General features: G+C 37.4%; 1 protein-coding gene across 1 annotated transcript in view; it reads left to right on the forward strand.

The window, feature by feature from the left end:
• The window catches only part of PCCA (propionyl-CoA carboxylase subunit alpha), a 381,652-nt gene that overhangs the window by 162,331 nt on the left and 195,241 nt on the right, over positions 1 to 24,080 (forward strand). Inside the window, exons 11-12 of the mRNA XM_052649967.1 lie at positions 4,067 to 4,161; positions 6,476 to 6,626. Of these exons, the coding sequence (XP_052505927.1) occupies positions 4,067 to 4,161; positions 6,476 to 6,626 (246 nt within the window). The remainder of the gene's footprint in view (positions 1 to 4,066; positions 4,162 to 6,475; positions 6,627 to 24,080) is intronic.

The following is a 24,080-nucleotide window of genomic DNA, read 5'->3' on the forward strand; positions in this document are numbered from 1 at the left end:
CACAGCTATTTGTAAGGCTTCCTCAGATAGCCATTTTGCTTTTTTGCACTTCTTTTCCATGGGGATGGCCTTGATCCCTGTCTCCTGTACAGTGTCATGAACCTCTGTCCATAGTTCATCAGGCAACTGTCTATCAGATCTTATCCCTTGAATCTATTTTTCACTTCCACTGTATAATTGTAAGGGATTTGATTTAGGTCATACCTGAATGGCCTAGTGGTTTTCCCTACTTTCTTCAATTTAAGTCTGAATTTGGCAATAAGGAGTTCATGATCTCAGCCACAGTTAGCTCCTGGTCTTGTTTTTGCTACTTCTCCATCTTTGGCTGCAAAGAATATACTCAACCTGATTTTGGTGTTGACCATCTGGTGATATCTCTTTGTGGAGTCTTCTCTTGTGTTGTTGGAAGAGGGTGTTTGCTATGACCAGTGCGTTCTCTTGGCAAAACTCTGTGTACTGTGTAGTTTAAGAGCAAATTTGTCTGTTACTCCAGGTATTTCTTGACTTCCTGCTTTTGCATTCCACTCCCTTATAATGAAAAGAACATCTTTATTTGGGTGTTAGTTCTAGAAGGTCTTGTAGGTCTTCATAGAACTGTTCATAGAAAGTTCCCAGTTCAGCCATCTTTCCCAACATTTGATATTCTCAGTTTTTTAATGTCTTGCCATTTTGATGGACATGTAATAGTATCTCTGTTTTAATTTGCATTTCCCTAATGAATATTGATATTGAGCATGTTTTTTTTTTTTTTTAAGTTGATTAACCAAAACTGGATATCATATTTTATGAAGTGACCGCTCAAGTCTCATCCTTGGCCCTCCCCCCTCCCACTTTCAAATTTGACTTTTTAAAAATTATTGAATGTTGAGGGTTCTGTATCTATTTTGTTTATGAGTCCTTAAGGTTTTTATACTAATTCTAGTTTGAGAGGGTAGTCCTTTGGGCCAGCGTGTGGTGGAGGTGGTGAGAGGTGATAGAATTCAGGGTGTTTTGTGAATGCAGACTAGAATTTCTAAAAGATTGATGTGCTATATAAGAAAAATTAGGCATCAGAGATAGTTTTAGGCTTTTGGCCAAAGAAATGATAAGAATGGGACTGTCATTTACTGAGATGGGAAAGACTGTGAGAGGTGCATATTTGGGGGAGGAAATCAGGGTATGAAGATTAACAGATGAAGGCTGAGATGCCCATCAGATACCAAAATGTGGGTTTGAGTAGACTATTGGATATTGGAGTCTAGAATTTAGGGGAGATATCAATATTTGAGCTGTCCTTCCTATAAGATCCTAGAGGCAAAATAGATTTTCCCCTTCTCTGTATTCCCCATCTAGCACTTCTTTGTGCTATCAGAAGACCACTTAAGCCATATTACCTTTAGCCATCTCACTTTTTCCACACTAAAAAGTATCACTTTTTTTTTTTTTACTGATACTCAATAAATGTTTGTTGTGTTAAATAATTATATTTCTACGTCAGCTTTTAGCTTATTTTACTTAACCATGGCATATATTTATGCTGATATTTTTTTAACATCAGGTGAAAGTGCCTCCCAGTAACTTAACTAGGCAGCACAGGTGTTTCCCAGATCTGATCTGCACTTGGGAGTTGCTTTTTTTTTTTTTTTTACTTACCTTCTTCATTTTAATTAATTACTATTAGATAGTATGTGCACTTTCAACAGAAAATAAGCCTTCTTTCACCCTTGTCTCCAAGCCCCCTGGTTTCCATCCCTGGAAGCCGACACTGTTACTGTTTTTTGAATATCCTGCCATAGTCGATGAATATATATATATGTAGTATTATTTTCTCAATGAGCTATCACATACTTTGTCCTTTGTCGTGCTGAATCTCTGTGCTTACAGTAGGAATGGCACTGGTCTGTTGAAACCAGGGTGCTGCTGGCATTTTATGGGCTGGGTCCATGGATGCTGAAAGACTTGCATTACGTGAAGTGGTTTATTAACAATGAAGCTTTTCCTAATAAGCTAGATACCTGGGAGATCATTTTATAATCATAATCATTATCAAGTGTGTCTGTAAAGGGTGATATGGATAGTTTAAAAACCTCATGATGACTTGATCATTAACTTCCCTTACAAGCACTATTTTTTTTTTAATAATATTGTCCGGTTACTTTGTCTCTTAATTTGTTTAGTGGAATTCCCTGGTGGTCCAGTGGTTAGGACCCCGGGCTTTCCCTGCTGTGGCCCAGGTTCCGTTCCTGGGCAGGGAACTAAGATCCCAAAAGTCACATGGTGTGTCCAGAAGAAAAACTGTGCACAGACTTCAGAGAAAAGCAAGCTTGACTCTGTGACCAAAATGAAAAGAAAAGTAGATCATTTATGTACATTTAAATCTAATATCTTACAGTTGAAAATGTTTCTGAGAATTCTCGATTGTTGTCACTTTATTTCTTGGAGGCTAAGTTTACTTTCACTTCTATATCAATTAGAGTAAGAAAAGGTAGAATAAATTTAACATTTAAAAATAATTCTGAATGTAGTTCTGTGGTCACTTTGGAGTCCTAGAAATAAAATTCCAACTTATTGGCATTTCATTACTGTAATGTTTCCCTTTGGAAGCATTCTTGAGGTTTGGATAGGTTTAAATTCCTAAAAATTAATTATGCAAGTCATGTATGAACTGTTCATTTTATTGTTTAATATATTGTTAAATCACAATATTTTCAATGTTTCTAGGAGCCATATAAAATATTAAGATGATATCTACTATTAATGATGCATGAAGAAACAGAGTGACTTGCCCAGAGAGATTACATAGCTATTTGGAGTTTAAATTAGTGCCTAGTCTTTTTGCTTCTAGAATAGCTTTTATCTCCATTAGCTTAAATATATGCATTCAGTAATATATATCTACTCCTTAATCGTGAAAATTGATTCAGTTCAGTTCAGTCACTCAGTCGTGTCTGACTCTTTGCGACCCCATGAATCGCAGCATGCCAGGCCTCCCGGAGTTCACTCAGACTCACGTCCATCGAGTCAGTGATGCCATCCAGCCATCTCATCCTCTGTCGTCCCCTTCTCCTCCTGCCCCCAGTCCCTCCCAGCATCAGGGTCTTTTCTAATGAGTCAGCTCTTTGCATGAGGTGGCCAAAGTATTGGAGTTTCAGGTTCAGAATCAGTCCTTCCAGTGAATACCCAGGACTGTTTTTTTTTTTTTTTTTTTTTAATGTGAAAAACATGAACAAAAAGCATGTTTTAGGGTTGCCAGATTTAACTAAGGAAATACATGTTAAATCTGAATTTCAGATAAATGGTATTTTTTTTTTTAAAGTATGTCTCATTCAGTATTTTAATATTTTTATTACAATTAAAAACTCTAGGGACTTCCCTGGTGGTCCAGTGGCTAAGACTCCAAGCTCAAAATGCAGGGGGCCTGGGTTTGATCCCTGTTTAGGGAACTAGATTCCACATGCTGCAACTAAGACCCAGCACAGTCAAATAATAAATATATAAATAAATATTAAAATGAAAAGCTCCAGTTTATTTCTCATTATCACAAATGGGAAAAACCATAATGGTATATACTAACCCCAAAGTTTTTACTGGTTTCTTATAACAAAAATAAAACACAGTAAGAATATCGGTGTATAAAGTAACAGACTGCATATCGGTTGTAAATGAAATAGCATTTTCTGATCAACAGACATTGCAGTATTAACAACAAGTAGATGTTTGTCATAGCACCACGGCTCTCCCAGGTGCCATTGAAATCTAAGATGTATTCCCTTTACTGATGCTCCGTATCCTTCACAAATTTGTACAGTTGATTCTAATATTTTACCCAGTGTATTGGAAATGTAACATGAAAAATTTTTCCTCAAGTCTTTTTAATAAAAATGTTCCATTGGGTTTTGGAGTGGTAGATGATAAAATTTTCTTGCACTGGTGTCAACCAAAAGGATACTGTATTTGAGCGGTGTCTTGTGTTTTAGGAGGTCGGAGTATTGAAAACCAGGGGGTGTTACATGGAGAAATGTTAACTGGGCATATGTGCTATGGATATGGCTGTATAATTTTTCAAGTGGTATTATTGCTCTTTCAGGTTTTAGGTGATAAACATGGGAATGCCTTGTGGCTCAATGAAAGAGAGTGCTCAATTCAGAGAAGAAATCAGAAAGTGGTGGAGGAAGCACCAAGGTAAGGGCTTTTCCTGAGGAAAATACAGAGTAGTCTGATTTTCTGTATTTTTTAGGATTCTTTCCCATTGTAATAAAAACTATTTAATAGAGCTGAAATTACTTTAACAGTAATAGTAGGATTCATTAGTTGTCCCATGGCATGTGGGATCTTAGTTCCCTGACCAGGGATCAAACTCATGTCCTCTGCATCACAAGGCAGATTCATTATCACTGGATCACCAGGAAAGTCTCTACCCCTGGGCTTTGAGCACAGTGATGAGCTTGTCTGCAGCTCTGAGGATCACTAGGAGAGTTTATGACAAGGGAATGAGCAGAACCAGACAGGTCAAGAGTAGTTTTACTCAGCTGTGCTTGCGATTATCCAGATGTTATGATGTTAATCTTCAGTTGCACTTTCCTTTTTTTTTTTTTTTGATTGCGTTAATTCTGTCATCCAGTTATTGTTGAAATGTCATCTATGCCTGAATGAGACAGGAAAATGATCAGATTTTTGGCTTAAAGAAGGTGAAGAGGACATTACCACTTAAAAGAATCACAAAGATGTAAAATGCAGTGGCTAGAACTTATTTAGATCCTGATTCAAAGAGATTAGCTATAAAAAAATTAATGAGATAATCTAGGAAATTTGAATGCTAATATAGATGTTAAAGCTATTAAAGAGTTCTTGGTAATGTTTGAAGTGTGATTGTTACAAAAGTACTTACAGAAATAGATAGGGAAGTTTTTATGGAAGAAGTGATACCTCATTTGGTATTTGCTTTAAAATAAAAGGGGTGATGCTGGTAGAAAAGTAGGCATGCCGTTAGACAGGACGGGAGTGGTTGTAAAGTAGTAATTGTTACATATGGCAAACAGATACATGCAAGTTCGTTATGTGCTTAGTCGCTCAGTCATCTCCGGACTCTTTGCGACCCCATGGACCGTAGCTGCCAGACTCCTCTATCCATGGGATTCTGCAGACAAGAATATTGGACATGGGTTGCCATGTCCTCCACCAGGGAATCTTCCCAGCCCAGGGATGGAACCCAGGTCTCCTGCATTGCTGGTGAATTCTTTACCAGCTGAGCCACCAGGGAAGCTCAAGTTCATTATGCTCTTCCATAATAAAATGTTTATTTTGCTCTTCCATAATAAAATGTTTATAAGATATCATCTAAATCTTATGCATTTGAGACTAATTTTAATCCACAGATAGAAAAACAGTCAGTGTTTTGTTTCTCAGAGCCTTTCTTTCATAGAAACAAAGTATATGAAAATGTGGAAATGATCTGAAAATATTCTTTTCAGGGTTCATTGAAACCCTTTATTTGTCTGTTGGAAGGTGCTTCTTTATTGTGAAGCAAAAGTTGTGAGGATTTGTTAGATGTACTCTTGATTCTTATTATTTGTGGTAGTTATGTTTTATAAAGTTACAATACTGAAGTGTTACTCTCACAGGGAATACAGAGTTAAGTTTCTGTGACCCTTGAGTCAGAACATTTTCATCAACCGATTAATGCATAATCTTGTTTTGTATGTGTTTCTGTTGAAAGACACCTAATTTTATGCATATTGTTGACTCATTAATGTTGCACTCACCATCTTGGTGAGCAGCATTGTAATACTTGCTTGAAGCAATCTCACCTAACACACCTTTTCTCCATAAAGCACATCTTCCAATCTTACTTGGAGAAATTTTGAATATATGTGTAAAATTTTACTAGTTGTAAACAACTAGTTTTGCTAAAGCAGCTGTATATTTTGTAGATTGATTAAAGTTGCAGTATAATGTGAAAAGTTCAGATGTTCAGTTCAGTCTCTCAGTCATGTCTGACTCTTTGTGACCCCATGGACTGCAGCACGCCAGGCTTCCCTGTCTGTCACCAACTCCCGGAGTTTGCTCAGACTTGTGTCCATTGAGTAGGTGATGCCATCCAACCATCTCATCCTCTGTCGTCCCCTTATCCTCCTGCCTTCAATCTTTCCCAGCATCAGGGTCTTTTCCAGTGAGTTAGTTCTTTGCATTAGGTGGGCAAAGTATTGGAGCTTCAGCTTCAACATCAGTCCTTCCAATGAATATTCAGGATTGATTTCCTTTAGGATTGACTGGTTCAGATGTTAGTTTTGTATAAAAATTTGAAGTTGATTTATTTCAACCTATTATGCTTAATTAACAGTAAGCATATATTCTAAGCATATATAAAGCATATACCTTGAAATCTTGAGTTGACATAGATGATCATATCTGAGTAAACTTAAAGAAAATTAATGCACACAAAAGATTACTTAATTTTTGTTCAAAATGCAGGTGGTCACTCTGTGTATATTTGCAGCATTTTTCTAGATTCTGAGACGCGAAGAGCAATGGGAGAACAAGCCGTTGCCCTTGCCAAAGCAGTGAATTATTCTTCTGCTGGAACTGTAGAATTCCTTGTGGACTCAAAAAAGAATTTTTATTTCTTGGAAATGAACACGAGACTCCAGGTAACAAAACGTCTGTTCTTCATTCCTCTCCATGCCTCTAAACTTTTCCCTTCCTCACCACCCCTTTTGGTTTTATAAAAATTAAAAACCAATTCCTTAAAAGTGGGAAATAAAGATTTAGTTTTTATGTTGGTGCTAAGAAACCTGTTGGAAATGACAGATGAGTATCAGGTTAATTTGATGGTCAGTGACTAGCCCCTCTGCTTCGTTACTGCTAATACTTTATATGGGAAATTCCAGTTCTTTTTTTTTTCATTTTTCTTGAACCTTTCTTGATGAAGTGCATTAGTTAGGGTTCATATGCTGAAAAGGGAAGCTAATCAAGATCTCATGCATAGAAAGGAATTAAGTGCCTACAAATCTTTGGAAGAGATGAGGAAAGTAAAGGTATTGCGAGTGAGCTTTCAGGAATGACTCTCAGAACTGAACCATCCAACCTGTCTTCTAGAGGAATGGACACCTCTGCCACAGTTGGGAGATTGAGAAATTAAGTGGCCGCCTGGAACTGTTAACTTCAGGGACATACTTGGTCAGTTCCGAGCAAGGTTTCGGGAAGCCACTGGCATACTGTTAACTCACTGATGGCTTTATTTCCCTTCTTCTTCCCCCTTTTCTTTGGTTTAAATTGTAAACTGACAAATTCAGAAAAATATGTAGAATACAAATGTGTAGTTGAAAAAAATTATTAAAAGCGAAAGTTTATGTGAGCATCAATTGGATCGAGAAGTACCAAAATGCCAGTACTTCTTACCCCTGGCCCTCAACTTCTTCCCATTCTCAGAGATTTCGCCTCCATCTTCCTGTTTATTATTCTGACTGAATTCTAAACAACATCTCCTTATATTTCTGGATAGTTCTTCCTTTTGTTTATGCACGCCTTGACAATAGAAATAATTTTGCCTGTTTCTTTTTTAAACTTTAAATCCATGGGATTGTATTATGTATAAATGTTTTGTACATGGCTTGTTTTCTCAGTATTATGCTTATGAGATTATACCATGGGACAGATTTTTATATATCGTGGTAGAATTTGTGTATCTAGATGCATTTGAGACCAAGGGTAATTCATATTTATAATTTGTACAGTATTAACCTTAGTAGTTTTTGCTGAAAACTTACAGTACTTCTGTTTGAAATCACTTTTTTAGCCTCTATCCTATTGTTGTGGATATCTTCAGAATTGACAGAATTTTGCCTTTTAGAGATTAATTTGATTTTGATTAAATATATATCTTTATAATGAAGTATGTCTAATTATATAATTAGCTGGGAAATCATGTTTTTGATTAAAATGGAGACTTGATTATGTTGTGATGAGAATAATACCTTTGTAATATGATCCTGAAGGCAGTTTGAAGTGATTACAATGTATATTTATTGTATTCAAGACTCAATAAATACTAGACTTTTGTTGGGATACTTAGCAGATTTTGCAGAATTAATAATCAGTGTGTTTTTTTTTTTCTTTAGGGCACTTTGTTATTATGTTCTTTTTTTTTTTTTTTTTGAAAGAATCCTTCACTTTTTATTTGTTTCTGGCTCATGTATCTCAGTGCATAAGTTTTTTCAAGTTTGTTCCATGGTCAATTTTGGTATAAGACCTCTAAAAATTGATATTTATTATCAAATAATTCTGTGGTATCAGTCTAAATCACTTAGGTACCTGTGTTTACAATTTGTATCATGAGTGGCTTGCCAGGAAATTGTGTTCAGTACCCTCAAAAAAAGATTATACATAAATGAATTTCAGGAAAAAAAACTGATAGTACCTAAACCTGTGCTATATAATAGCACAATTATTAATTTGTGTCTCCTGTTTAATGTTTAATAATATCTCATTTCTCTCTTGCATTTGCTTCCAGGGACAGTAGTCTTGTCAGTTACCAAACAAATTATTATTTATTTTTTTTTAAGAAACATCTGTGTGGTGGAGGGATATTTCATGGTGGAGTCTGTGACTGAATGGGAGCATGAAAAAAAGGATCTTGTGTTTTATAGTATTCCGAAAGCCATGCTTAGATATTTCAAAGATGTCTTTCTGATATTGTTTAAACAATTCAGATGTCCTTTTAATGGTAGATTTTCTGTTTCAAATTTCTTTACTAACTTTAAATTATAATACTTGAGGCACATTCACCAAATTCTTTATCTTCTGAGATATATGTTATCTCTAATTAGTGTTTCAGTTTGAGGCTGGAGAGCTATAATTTTCTTTTCTTTTTTTTTTTCCCTTGAAATTTCCTGATCGAATTGTCACTTTTTCCAGCTTTAGAACTTGTACATTTTTTTCCTGGTAACACAGTGGGAGTAGCATCGTCTCTTTGGTAGATTTCCTTAAGAGTGACATTTGAAATAAATACCATTTCTCCTTAAAGAGAAACACTGAGAAAGTCACTGGGTTTGGTGCATAAATACTGGTTTTTATCTCTCTTTGGTGAGAATTTATGTATCAGGTTTATCTATGCCATCCTCATATGTTTGTTTTTAAAGTCACTGTTTTCTTTTTCTTAAAGATAAAATCCAAACGCTTTTATGTTGATATTGTTCAGTGGCTAAGTCCTGTCTCTCTGTAATCCCATGAACTACAGCAAGCCAGGCTTCCCTGACCTTCACTATCTCCCTGAGTTTGCCTAAACTCACGTCCATTGACATTGAGTCAGTGATGCCATCCAACCAGGTCATCTTCTGTTGCCTGCTTCTCCTCTTGCCTTCAATCTTTCCCAGAATCAGAGTCTTTTCCAGTGAGTCAGCTCTTCACATCAGATGGCCAAAGTATTGGAGCTTCAGCTTCAGCATCAGTCTTTCCAATGAATATTCAGGACTGATTTCCTTTAGGATTGACTGGTTGGATCTCCTTGCTGTCCAAGGGACTATGAAGAGTCTTCTCCAGGACCACAGTTAGAGAGAGCATCAGTTCTTTGATACTCAACCTTGTTTATGGTTCAACTCTCAAATCGATACATGACTACTGTAAAAACCATAGCTTTGACTAGATGGACTTTTGTTGGCAAAGTAATGTGTCTGCTTTTTAATACGCTGTCTAGGTTGGTCATAGCTTTTCTTCCAAGGAGCAAGTGTCTTAATTTCATGGCTGCAGTCACTGTTCTCAGTGATTTTGGACCCCAATAAAATAAAATCTGTCACAGTTTCCATTGTTCCCCCATCTATTTGCCAGGAAGTGATGGGACCAGAGGCCATGATCTCAGTTTTTTGAATGTTGAGCTTTAAGCCAACTTTTTCACTGTCATCTCTCACCTTCTTCAAGAGACTCTTAGTTCCTCTTCAGTTTCTGCCATTAGAGTGGTATCATCTGTATATCTGAGGTTGTTGTTTTCTTTTTCTTAAAGATATAATTCAAATGCTTTTACATTACAAGTCCCTTTGCTCTGTAGTGTTAATCTCTCCTTCCTTTTTTCTGGATTCTGTTTGACCTCTGTGTGCCTTTGTCAAGTTTTATTCCCTTTGCTTGGAATGGTCCCCATCCCTTGTCCTAGTAGAAGTGTGCATATGTACCCACCCATGCTTATATGTTTGCTTCTCTGCATCTGAAAGATGGATAGAGAAATGGATAAATACAAAAAATGCAACTTTATTAAGATCTTATTTTAATGAAATAAATATGTAATTTTGCTTGAATAATTTTCTTACTTTATTGAACTGAAATACTAAGAAGTAGTAATCATTGGTTAAAAGAAAACCTAATATATCCAGAAGAGTAAACATTGGAAAAATAACTTCCCATACCACATTTTTTGTCATAACTGTGTATTTTTTTTGTAGAGGCAACCTTTGTTTTACTTAAAAATTGTCTTTTGTAGTGTTTCATACTTAAATTTAAAGTGTTATCTTCTTCATTATGATTTTGAATATTCATTTGTATGAGTATGCATTTCACCAGTTTCCTATTTTTAATTTTTCCAGTATTTTGCTATCCTAAATAGTGCAATTATGAAATACCTTTTATATTATGACTTTGCACATGTGAAAGTAGAATTGCCTGGAAAGTGATAGGTTCTTGTATAATTTAGTGAAATAGTATCAAGGTGCCTTTTATATGAGAACTTGCCTGGCTAAAAGGATCTTTGCCTTTGGCTCTGTGTATGATAGTGAAACATGGTACCACATTTTCATTTTGTTTTTCTTCTGAGTGAGGGTGAATTTTTTTTCATAGAGTCATTTACATTTCTTTTGCCCTTTGGGTTTTCTTATTGAGTTGTAGATGTTTTATATTTTTTCAGGAAATTAGCCATTTGTGATATCATCAGGAAGCAATGCTCCATGAATATTTTCACATTTTTATAGAGTGAGGGCTTTCTAAGCCAAGACCTCTGGCACCTGATTAAATGATAACAACTCTAAAGATGGAGCTTGCTAGAGAGAAAGTCTTATCTTTCCCCAGAGCTGTTTGTTCACATTCCAGGCCTTCCCCCTTCTCTCTCTGGACAGATTTATTTACTCTCCAGAGTCAAGCTTGCTGTCTCTCCAGGGCTGAGAAAGGGCAGACACGGCAGCATCGCTTATGTCAGTTTAGATGACTCGTGTGGGGCTGCTCTCCAGTGATAGGTGTACCCCCCTCTGCCCACACAGGGACATCAGACCATGAGGAACCAGGGTGTGAGAAATGGTGTGAGGATGCTCTGTGAGTTAACAGTTGCCTCCTTCTCCAGTCCAGGAAACTGTTTGTTTCCTGGCAAGATAAGCAAATGAATGCAGATATAAAATATACAGATGTGATTCCTAGCTACTTTCCTTTCACCTCTTACCTGTCTTTTTTACTTTGATGTAGTTTTTCTTTCTAGGGAGAAAATTTTTGTTTTAAAATTTTGCAGTTGAATTGCTAAATCTCTTATTTTTGATGTTATCACATACTTAGACGTTTCCTACTTATTTTTTCTTCCATGTTTTCTTTTAGTACTCATGTTATCTTCCTTGGAGAAATTTTCACTTCCCCGGGGATTTTTTCCCCCCCCAAATGTCTACCTGTTTGTCACGACCATTACTGAATAATTATTCTTTTTGGTGTTAATTGAGTCTTCTTCGTTATGTACTGAATTCTCATATATATGCAGGTTTTTACTTTACTATTTTCTTTTTTTTAGCCTTTTTGTTATTTATGTGCTGGTACCACACTGTTTTAGATGTTATATCTTTTTATTATAATACAGTATCCAGTCGGACTCTTCTCATTACTCTTATTTTTCCATATTGTTTTTTGAATTAGCTCATTTTATTTATATTTAACAGAAGGGAAAGAAATTGAAATGATGAAATTGCTGAACTATTAGATAAATGTTTCTTATTTTCCACTGAAATATTAATTCCTAAAAGATGTTCTTAACATGACAAATGATTATTGGAACTACTTATATTTTTGTCATCGCATTTCTTCGTATTCCAGTTTGAAAGTATATTGCTTCTTTTTTTATAAAAATGAGTGGAAATTGGCATACTTATATTTAATCCTGATTTCTTCCCTAACCCTTCATTTTTGCTCTTTTCATTGTTAGCTTTTCATTATTGTAACATTACTGTACTTCCTGTTCTGTAGTTCTGAATCTTCAGGTGTTTTCATCATACCTTTGTGTTTTAACTTGCTTTCCTGGTGATGATCTGCATCTTACCATAGCTTTATGATTAATCAGTCTGCATTTTGATTCACTTGTGGTTAGGTGGTTCTTGTATCTTTTTTTTTTAAATCAAGAATTTATTTTGAGAGGTATCCATGGTACTATATTCTGACTTCTTAGATGGGTGATAATGTTCTCTGGTAGCTCAGGTGATAAAGAATCAACCTGCAGTGCAGGAGACTCAGGTTTGATTCCTGAGTCAGGAAGATCCCCTGGAGAAGGGAATGGCAACCCACACCAGTATTCTTGCCTGGAGAATCTCATGGACAGAGGAGCCTGGTAAGCTGTGCAATCCATGGGGTCTCAAAGAGTTGGACATGACTGAGCAACTAACACACATACACACAAGGTTATCCTTATAGTTTGATCTTTCATCTCATAAACGTGAAAGATTATGGGGCTTGAAAATTATGGGGCTTGAAACAGCTGGATTAACACGTTACTGGCTTTTTGACCCAATATCAACCCTTGAGTAATTACCAATACCCACCCACCACCACCACCACCACCACCACCGCTGCCCTCCCTGCCCCAAAAAAAGGAAGGAAAAAGAAATAAAGGAGAAATGAGAAAACATGTGGAAGAGGGGAGCCTCTTTGAAGCGATGTGTGTGGGGACCTGCTGCTCTGGGCGAGGACCAGCCATGGCTGCTGAGGGAGGAAAAGGCTGGAGGAAGGCTCCAGCTTCTCTGCCGTTGATTAGGAAGAATTAATCATCGCCTCCGTCTCGCAAGGGAGCCTGCGATTCACGACTCTGCTATCACTGTGTCATGATTTGGGTTAGCCCAGTATCGGGGATTTTATTACGATCACAGTGTGAAGCCTGTTCGTGGCAGTCGTGTTGTCTCTTAAGATGACTTTCACTCTCCTGCACCATTTTGCTTTCTCTGTAGCTAAAAACTGTCTTCTGGTTTGTCCGTGTGTTGGCTTAGGTTTCTAAGTACTTATCACTGATTTATCCACATACTTGATCTGTGTTTCATTATATTCAAACCGACTGAGTTTGTTTTTTTTTTTTTTTTTTGGTCACTTTTGCCTTTGTGTAGTAGTCTCTGGTTTCCTTTCACCCACTACATTCCCTGCCTGTCCTGAGAATTTCTTCTACCGCTCTTTGTAAAAATTTCTTTTCTCCTGGACTTTTGTCTTAAGCACTATTGGTTTATTCCTTTTTTTCCCTACAGCGTATCTTTAAGTAGCTTCCTGAGGACTGGTGCATAGGAGCTAAATTATATGAGAATTTGCATGAGTGAAAATGACTCTCTACTTTTTTTTTTTAATTAATTTTGTCCCATGCCTCACAGCTTGTGGGATCTCAGTTCCCTGACCAGGGATTGAACCCCAGCCAAAGCAGTGAAAGCACCAAATCCTAACCACTAGACCACCAGGGAACTCCCTATGTTAACTTAACTATTGAAAAAGAAATTAATAGTCTCTATTGTCTCTTTGCATATTATGACATTAGACCATTTTAAGTATACAAATATGGTAGATTGAATGTTTGTGTCTCTCCAAAATTCATATGTTGAAACATTCCCCCCACAGTTTGATGGTTTTGGGAGGTGAGGCCTCTGGGAATTGATTAGATTCAGAGAGGGTACCCTCATGGGTGAGGTTTGTGCCCCAAAGAGAACCTTCCCCTCCTGCATGTAGGGACTCAGGGAGAAGGTGGCCATCTGTGGGCTGAGATGTGGCCTTCACCAGACAGTGAATCAGCTGTCCCTTGATCTTCAGCTTCCCTCCCAGCCCCTCCACCTGTGAGAAATACATTATGTTGTTTATACGCCACTTGGTCTGTGTTACTCTGTTACAGCAGTGCAAAGGGACGAAGACAAGTCAGTGAGAGGCTGAACATTCACGGAGTTGTGCTGCAAAGAGCAGGATCTGGTTGTAGGACATATCATCACCCCATAAGGATCTTATGTTATTTTATCCCAGAAAGTCTGCTTGCGGGTGGAGTGGTGTGTGTGCATGCTTGTATTGCTGCTCTTGGAGTTTCCAGGTGCCTTTACTGGTTTTTTGTATAGAATTGCTTTTTTTTATCCTGTCTCTTAGCTGCTCTGTTTCACTTAGCATTGTTGTTCAGTCGCTAAGTTGTATTTGACTCTTTGCGACCCCATGGATTGCAGCATAGCAGGCTTCTCTGTCCTCCACTGTCTCCTTGAGTTTGCTTAGATTCACTTGGCCTATATGATCATTATTCTGAGTTCCTATCCTTTCTCGGTGGGTACATCCTCTCCTGTGGTTTAGCTGTGGTTTTTTGGAGTGGTCAGTACCAAATCCTATTTGTTGTGATATTCAAGTAGTTGGTGATAGGATTGTATCTACTCCCGAGGATAGAAAGAGCCTGTGTCCCCACTATTCTCCTTGTCTCAAGGACCCAGAGATCAGAATCCAACTAACATACATGGACCACTTGGATTCATTGACAAAGAGAACAGGGACTCTTCTGAAGCCTTGGTTGACTTTCTCTCCAGGGTGCATGAGTCTCTGCAGGGTCCAAGCCGTCTCCATGAACTGTGCCTTTCACATTCTTCCCTGGAGTTTTCTGAAGCTGGTCTCAGTTCATTCCAGCCCATGAAAGAGAAGAGCCTGTTACCTGTTGTCAGCTGTCACTGCCCCCAGATACCAGTGCTTCACCAGTGCTTAGTGAGCAGTCGAGGGAGATAGAGACCCTGGAGGGGAGTGAACCGTGTTGCTTATTTCCCTCTTCGCAAACCAGAAACATCTAAGCTGGGTTATCTGGGCTCCTTAAAGAGCTGGAGGGGAGTCTCTGGACCCTCTGAAATTGGACGCACACTTTACCAAGGAGAAACTTGGTGAGGTTCTAGACTCTAAAACGGTTCAGAACAGTCATAACTGACCAGTGGGAGCTCATTTAATCATTGTTTCTGTAAATTATGAGCATCCACCGTTTTCACTCAGCACCAGTAAATCCTAGCTCTGCTTCTTCCTAGCTGTGTGTCTGTAAGCAAGTTCCTTAACTTCACTATGCTTCATTTCCCTCATCTGTGAAGTGACAGTAATGTAGCACTTGCTTTATAGGATTGTGAGCATTAATGAATGAATATTTAACTGCTCAAAATAGCGTCTGGTTTATAGTAAGCACTCACTCTCCTTCCTAACTGTAGGAATCTTACCAGTAATATTCTGCATGCTATGTTGGTTAAACATTGGTTAATACGTTCACTACTACTGTTGCCATTATAATTTAAAAAGTGTGTCAGTAGTCTTTTTTTTTCAGGTGGCAAACTGGGCCACAAATTAATTAATAATAACTTCCTCTTATTCTTTTGTCAGTTGATTGAAAAATTATTGTTGCAAATGAACAAACATAGTTGAAATACTACCTGCTTTGGAAGAAGTCTCTGTTTCGTTGTAAGGGTTTTGTGTAAGAGAAAAGTGGAGATGGAAATCTTTCTTCTGAACATGAAACTCACTAAAGGGTTACATTGCTAAGCTATTTCTGCTTAGATCTTTGTGCTAAAATTAGTATTTTGAATCCTGACTATACCTTTCTGAATTGTGTGTGTGTGTGTGTATAAAATTGTTAATTTCCAAATCCAAGTAATTTTTAGATTTGTTTTCGAAAAGCTTTCTTAATATTGTCTACAAAGGCAAAAAAAAAAAAAAAGAAAGGCTAGAAAACTCTGAAATAGAAAGGAGTAACATGTTAAATTTAATGCCCAAACATGGTCAGCTGGCTATTCCACATCTTGGAGAACAGAGATATAAATTGTATCCCCTTTGTTAGACCTCAGTCAGTGGCTTATACTGATTGCAACAGTGAAGGAGCAGATGAATCTACTTTTGCTGTGAAAAAAAAAAGTGTAATAGTGCTGTTGAAATTCTCTGGAGGCCAGATATCCCCATATCCCAATCAGAGATATCATCAGAGATATTTGTATCATATGGAACCTTGTTTTCCAGGAGCATTTTAGGAAAACCTTTTTGGCATCTTGATTGCTATCCTTCACAGTTTCACACATTAAAAAATTAAGAATTATTGCAGCCTAAATCTGATTTCTGAGAATTGACTATAACTGAACAAATATCTTTTTCTTATTTCAGGGCAATTTTAAATTTAAAAAAGTACTTAATGAGTTTAGCCTTTTATGCACTTAAAGTGTTTGACTGGAAGAATAATTGGTGGAAATAGGAGAAATTACAGGGAAATGGATTTGTAATTAATTTGTAAAATTCCCTTCTTGCCAGAAGGAATATTTTAGATCTGGACAGAAATTGACATTTTGATTGTATTTGAAGTCACAGAGTCCAGGATTCTCAGACTGGCTGGAGCTAGCCAGAACTGGAATACTCTGGAATATTTGAAGTTACTTTCCTAGGAAACGGAGAATATAAAGTAGGGTATGTTATACTGTCACTTAATGTCTCTCTTTGAGTCTTACTGGAAAATTGAAGGAAAGAAGTTTGTGTTAAACAGACATGAATAGTTGAATTTGTCAGACATTTTTCATTAGTTTTTGTTTTGAAGCACTTTGTAAACTATGTTGGTGTCTTCGAGTTCTAGATTCTCATCTAGAACTTTCCAAATTTGTTCCTGTATTTGTTTCCTAGGGTTACCACATCAGCTTATCACAGACTGGGTGGCTTAAGCGCCGTTTTCTTGCACTTGTGGAGACAGGAGTGTGTGTCAAGGTGTGGCAGAGTGGCTTCTCCTGGAGGCGTTTCTCCGTGGCCGCAGATTAGAGTTCCTCCTCTTGTGTCCTCTTGATCTTCCTTTCTTGCTGTGTGTCGTCTGTGTACTCATCTCTTCTTGCAAGGACATCAGTCACATTGTATTAGAGCCCTCCTTAATGACCTCATTTTAACTTAATTGCCTCTTTAAAGACACCATCTCCAAACACAATCATATTTTGAGTACTCGGGGTTAGGACTTAAATATATGAATTGGGCAGAAGTGAGGGGAGTACAGTTCAACCCCTAATAGTTCTCTTATCCTTTCTTCATCTGACTGTGTGGCGGTCAACAGGAAAGCGCTATAATAGAATTTGTTCAGTTTTCAGCACCACCCTTGAATGTAGCCATTATTTTCAAGGTGAGTTTACAGGAATGGTGTGTTGGGGCCTATTTCCCAACATGCTTTTTTTCTTTGAGGCCTGTGGATCAAAATTTAATGACTTTAGATCTTTATTTTGAAATCCTGTATTCCCAGGAGGTAGAGTTTCAGTATTTTAATAGGTATATGTTAGATTCCATTTTGGACAAAGACTCTCTTTGACCTGAAAAAGCAAAACCAAAAATAATGACATCAGTTGTCCTTTCAGGCCAGAATAACAACAAACAAAAAAAGATAGAGACCTATTATGCCAAATACCATTATGAAACCCAATTTTATGTAACAGGACAATTTTCTCATATTTCAGCAGGTAATCGTACCTATACTGCTTTGCTCAGTTGAACAAGTTCTTCTTTCAAAAGATGGCTTTCACAAACTGGGTCTTCGTAGTATCTGTCAATTAGACTTGTATTTAATAAAGAACTTACTTTAAGTTATGTTAATTTAACATAATATTATTTGGGTGTTAGAACATTCTCTTACCACATACTTCTTATGAGTATCTCATGTGTCTTGTCTGTAAAATGACAGTGAAACAGGGAGCAAGTTCACGAACATGGAGGGATTTGATAAATTTCAGTGCCATGCAGATATTAGGTATGATGTGTACATGGGTCTTCTGCTTTTAGGGACAGCTTCTGCCTCCGCTTACCACCTAAAAGAAACCCTACCCTCTGTTTAAGGAACTGTGAAAACTTTACATCACCCTCTTTCTGTATAATGGCCAGGTTAACACATAGTTCATTGGTCTGATGCCTCTCCTCACTCTTTAGGACTTTCTCCTCTTTTAAACCTGTGGTTGTTGTTCAGTTACTAAGCTGTGTCCAACTCTTTGCTACCTCATGGACTGCAGCACAACCAGGCTTCCCTGTCCTTGACTGTCTTGCTGAATTTGCTCAGACTCATGTCCATTGAGTTGGTGATGCCATCCAACCATCTCATTCTCTGTTGTCCCCTTCTCCTCCTGCCCTCAGTTTTTCCCAGCATCAGGGTCCTTTCCAATGAGTCAGCTCTTCACAGCAAGTGGTCAAAGTAGTGGAGGTTCAACTTCAGCAGGAGTCCTTCCAGTGAACATTCAGGGTTGAATTCCTTTAGGATCGACTGGTTTGATCTCCTTGCAGTCCAAGGGACTCTCAATTTGAAAGCATCAATTCTTTAGTGCTCAGCCTTCTTTATGGTCCAACTCTCATATCTGTACACAACTACTGGAAAAACCATAGCTTTGGCTATATGGACCTTTGTCAGCAAAGTGATGGCTCTGCTTTTTAATATGCTGTCTGGGTTTGTCATAGCTTTTCTTCCAAGGAGCAAGCATCTGTAAACTTGAGTAATTATGTAATTCTTTAGTAGGGTAGGTTTTGTTACAAACATCTAAATGAAACACCCATTTAAACTTTTAAAAATGCCTCAGTGTTAATATTCATTTGAAGTTAGCTTCAGTGTGTAATTTAAATTTGTCTGAATTTTGTTCCCCTTGAGGAATGCTTGCCTGTTATGTAGTTACCCATTCTTAAAATCTTTAGAGTTATTAGATAATCGACATAATAAAGTATATTTAAAAGTTTAAGTCAGAGAAAACACATTGAGCAAATTATCTGCTTTTGATTATTTAGCACAGTGGAAGGGTTCTGATTGAAGAGACGATAATGTCAGTCAAGTCAGATATCTTTACCTTAATAATGTTTCATAATATAAAAACAAAAACTTCGGATACGTTGCTTTAACTTTTATTAAGTTTTATTTTACAGTTATTTCTGATGTCCATAAAGTTTCTAAACATTACTAAAAATATCTGTGCACCCTTTACTGACATTTACATTTGCTTTATTTTTATCCTGTACCCATATCTTAATTTCTCTCTGTCCTCTTTACCTGAAACATTTCAGAGTAAGTTGTAGGCCTGGTGCTCCTTTACCTCTGAACATCTATCCCCTAAAAGCAAGAAAGCTCTTTTACGTTGCCACATTACCACTATCAACATCAGAATATTAACATTGACATATTGCTCTCTCCCAGTCCACAGGCCATCTTCACATGTCACGAGTTGTCCACTAATGTCTTTTATAGTAAAAGTACAACATTTTAATATTGGTTCCGGATCCTATGTTGTATCTGCTTGCCATGACTCTTTAGTCTTTATCTGGAGCAGTTCCTTAGTCCTTTTTTTTGGTCACCTATGACCTTGACATTTTTTTAAATGAGCACAGGCCATTTGTTTTATAGAGTGTCCCTCATTTTGTGTTTGTCTTTTTTCTCTTGAGTATATCCAGACATTGCATATTCAGCAAGAATATTACAGAAATGCCGTTCTTCCATGAGGACCATTATAGGAGACACGCAGTGTCTGCTTATCCCATTACTGGTGATGTTGCCTTGGTTACGGTGGCATGTCTTGGATTTCCCCACAGTAATGTTAGTGTTTCTCCACTTGTCATTGATGAAGGTATTTTATAGGTGGATACTTTAGGACTTTAGGACTCTGGAAATATCTGTCTTTCCTTCACTAGTTTCAGATACTTCCTAATTGGTATTTAGGACTTCCAGGTGGTGCTAGTGGTAAAGAGCCTGCCTGCCAATGCAGGCTACTTGAGAGATGCAGGTTCGATCACTGGAAGATCACCAGGAAGATCCCCTGGAGGAGGGCATGGCAACCCACTCTATAATGTTCTTGCCAGGAGAATCCCATGGAGAGAGGAGCCTGGTAGGCTATGGTCTATAGCCTCGCAAAGAGTTGTACACACCTGAAGTGACTTAGCATGCACGCACACAGTTGGTATTTGAGGAGGAATAAAGCTAAAGATCACAGTGGCAGTGGCAGAATTTATGATAACTTTTACAAAAGCAGATAATGACAACACAATTCCAGAAACATTTAGCTTTTCTAAGTTTATTACTATTGAAATTTGATACATCAAGTACTCACGTGAAGTGAAACCTGGTTTACTTTGCCACTGCATTTGATAAGCTCAGTTATTCATTTTTTTGTGAAATATATTTGAAGCAAAAAATTAGAGGGAGTGCCAAGAAATCTAGATTCAAATACTGACAATTGTGACAGTCTGATGGTGACCGAGAAGACAACTAAAGTAAATTTGCAAACAGATCTATAAAAACTGCCTGGCCATGACCATCTAAGGTAGGCATATATAACTATACATACTCATAGATTTTGAGTTTGATTATGTATCTTAACATGGCATTTGATGATCGTCATTTGTACCTGTTTGAATAAAAGATTCATAACGAGGTTTGTAATTGGCATTGCCAGTGCTGATTTATAAGCTCTTGATAGGACCTGCAAGACTTCCTAGGTGGCTCAGTGGTAAAGAATCCACCTGCCAGTGCAGAAGGTGCGAATTTGATCCCTGAGTCAGGAAGATCCCCTGGAGAAGAAAACAACCCACTCCAGTATTCGTGCCTGGAAAATTCCACAGACAGAGGAGTCTGGAGGTTATGGTCCATTGAGTTGGAAAGAGTCAGACATGATTTAGCAACTAACAACAACAGCAGCAGAAACCTGCAAGGTGGCATTGACCTGATAAATACATCCCAGTCAATAATTTGCCTTTGAGAATTAATAAATTCTGATTTGGATGGGCTTCTCTCATAGCTCAGTTGGTAAAGAATCCGCCTGCAATACGTGAGATCCTGGTTCGATTCCTGGGTCAGGAAGATCTGCTGGAGAAGGGATAGGCTACCCACTCCAGTGTTCTTGGGCTTCCCTTGTGGCTCAGCTGGTAAAGAATCCGCCCACAATGCAGGAGACGTGGGTTTGATCCCTGGGTTGGGGAGATCCCCTGGAGAAGGGAAAGGCTGCCCACTCCAGTATTCTGCCCTGGAGAATTCCATGGACTATATATAGTCCGTGGGGTCGCAGAGAGTCGGACATGGCTGAGTGACTTTCACTCTCTTTTTGGGCTTGTGTGTGTGTGTGTATATGTGTATGTTTTCCCTCTCTCCATCTTGCTCGCTTTTTTGGCTAGGTATTAATTTTGCTGACCAAACCCCAAGGTTCACGTACTAGAATGTCAGTATATTAATCTCTAATGCACAGTCGTACTATCTGGAAGATCCTTTATTCATATGTTTCTTGGAACTAGCACATATTTCTTTGGGGCAGGAAATTGATGTGTGAAGACCAACAATTTGTTTGGTGAGGATAGAGTCACATAAGGGAATTGGGTTTTGTAATGTTAGTCAGAAATTTTATTTTGTTTTTTCTGTACAATGTTCCAGAAAAACCCGAACAACCATTTTGGCCAACCCAATATTTTGAATGTTTAAGGCATTGTTTCTAAATGTGTGTTCTTTGGGATCCTCAGTCCATAGGGAGGAGGTGTATGGTTAGATAAATGCTGTACAGTCTCCTTTCAGAGTCCTGAGGCGTATTTACAGGTTAATGTGTTTGAGGAGTCTTTCAGAAAAAAGCAAAAACCTGTTTAACTTAGATTAACTCCTTGTTTCCCAAATAGAAGTTACTCAGAAACCTTGTCCTCCCCCGACACAGTAGTCCTCAGAATAGATGTTTATTAACATCACACTTTCAGAGGTTGTTTTTTATTCTAGATTGGACATGGTTTTGTAGGTTGGACATGATGAACTTCTTGGTTTACCGGAAGCCAGTGTTTGAGTCTGTTTTTCTTCTTATATTGGTTTCAGTTAACCTTTACTTTCCATTGATTTTATCCCCTTCCCTTCCTTTTCTTTCATTTTGGTTTTTTTTAATGATATTTTTAAAACATTTAATGAATTATGTTTTGGCGTGGGAATGATTTTTTCTCTTTGTAACCTCTGTTCTTCTTAAGCATTGAGTTTAACTTGCACAGGGAAACTATTTTGAAGTTTTCGGGGATGGGGGGTAGACATGGTTATTTAGTCAGTGTCATAAGATGGCTGATGATAATAATAATACAGGGTCTAAAGGAAATGCTTCACATATCCTGTTGAATAACTTTGGAATTCTGTTAAAATGTATTTAGAAGGATTTCTTTTAAAAATGTTTAAATTTATGTTTTCCTTTAAAAAGACTTATTTCTGTTATCTGAAAAATTTAGGTACATCAGACTATCTTGTGTACTTTAACAGTATTTGAACCTCAGTGGATATTTTTTTTAAATTCTTTAATGATTCTGTCTTTGGTAGGTAGTTGTTATTTTAGTTGTCTGCTGATTTTATTTTGTAATAATTGCTGCTCACTAAGATTATAAAATGTTGTGTTACTGTTATATAACTCTAAATTGGCTTAAAGTGGGTCCAATTTTAGATTCTATTCAATAGAACTTTAATAAACTTTTTTCCTATACAGTTATAAGGAGGTCTTCTAAGGCATAACAGAGCCTTACAATGAATTTGGATCTTTAGACTTTCATAATGATGTATTTTATAAAAGATAACAGCACAGAAGTGTTTAGCTGTTTATCTTTACTACATGCTTTCATATCCATTTTTCCTTGAGGAAGAACAGGCAGCTAATATCACCTCTGGAGGGATGTAGATTCCAACCCTGCCTCTACCGCTTACTAGAGACATGACTCTGAATTTACTACACTCTCATTCATTCATTCAATATATATTTCTTTGTCTAGTATATAGTATGTGCTTTTCTGAGCGATAGATATAGAAGGATGAAATTAAATCATTTTGTGAGCTTTTAAAAATGTTTTCTTAACAAAGGTAGTGGATGGTATTGATATAAAAAGCCCTTGGTCACATAGTAGGTTGAATAGTTAGGGTGGTAAGACGCATTCTCACGTGAAATTTATTTCCAGCAAATAATAGAATGGCTTTACATTTGTTCCTTTCTTATTATATTTATCATACAGAACCTTGATTCTCTCAAAACCATGTTTTGTTTCAAGAATATAGATTCTAAACTATCTAATAAAATCTTTACTTAAGTGTCGCATATATTTTACAAAGGGTAGATGCTTATTTTAGTGATGATTTGTCATTAAAATTATGTCAAAATGTCTTAAAATGTTGTTGAAACTGTAAACAAACTCATAACACACACAGAGCTAATTATGGATGCCATCTGTTTATTTTTACAAAGCTTTTTTTTTTTTTAAGCCCATGGCATTGTCTGCTTATGATAAGCTTCAAGATTATTATAATGACTAAGTCCTGTCCTTCAATTAGTGTAGTTGAAGATGGAAAGACAATTGGTCTCTTCATTGACCTTTTCCCATGTCAGAGTATATGAAATATAACATGTCATGATGAAACTATAGTGAAGTGCTTTTAAAACATGCTTAATTTTTATGAGAAAGGAAACTGGTATCAAAGCAGCTGATGTGGCCAAAGTTGAAATTCTCAAAACTTATTCAGGGCTTTAGATGGAAGGCGGATGACCTGCCCTTTACCAGTGCGCTCTGTGGCTTTATTTTAGCTCAGTTCATTTTAGGACCTCGTCAGCAGTCGATCAGATTGATAACATGTGTCTGCTGGTATCCCTGTATGTTTGTGCATGTTTCTGTACGTGTGCATCCCATGCGCTAGGGTGGAAGGCCAGGGATCCCCACGGCAGCATCGTCCAAAACAGTTATCAGCAATTTGCTGAGAGAGCAGTGATTTCACCGGCTCAGTGTTGCCATTGTGCATGCTAAGCACTCCCCACGCCGGTCTGGAGGGAGAGCAACCTGCAGGATCCATCTGCTCCTTTCTGCTACACTGCATTGATGCAAGAGTACGCTAATCTGGTTGCTTGTCAGGACAGGTTAGTGAAAGCATGCAAGTGGGTGAGACTCAGGCT

Source organism: Budorcas taxicolor, chromosome 12 (assembly GCF_023091745.1).
Source record: "Budorcas taxicolor isolate Tak-1 chromosome 12, Takin1.1, whole genome shotgun sequence".
Lineage (NCBI taxonomy): Eukaryota > Metazoa > Chordata > Mammalia > Artiodactyla > Bovidae > Budorcas > Budorcas taxicolor.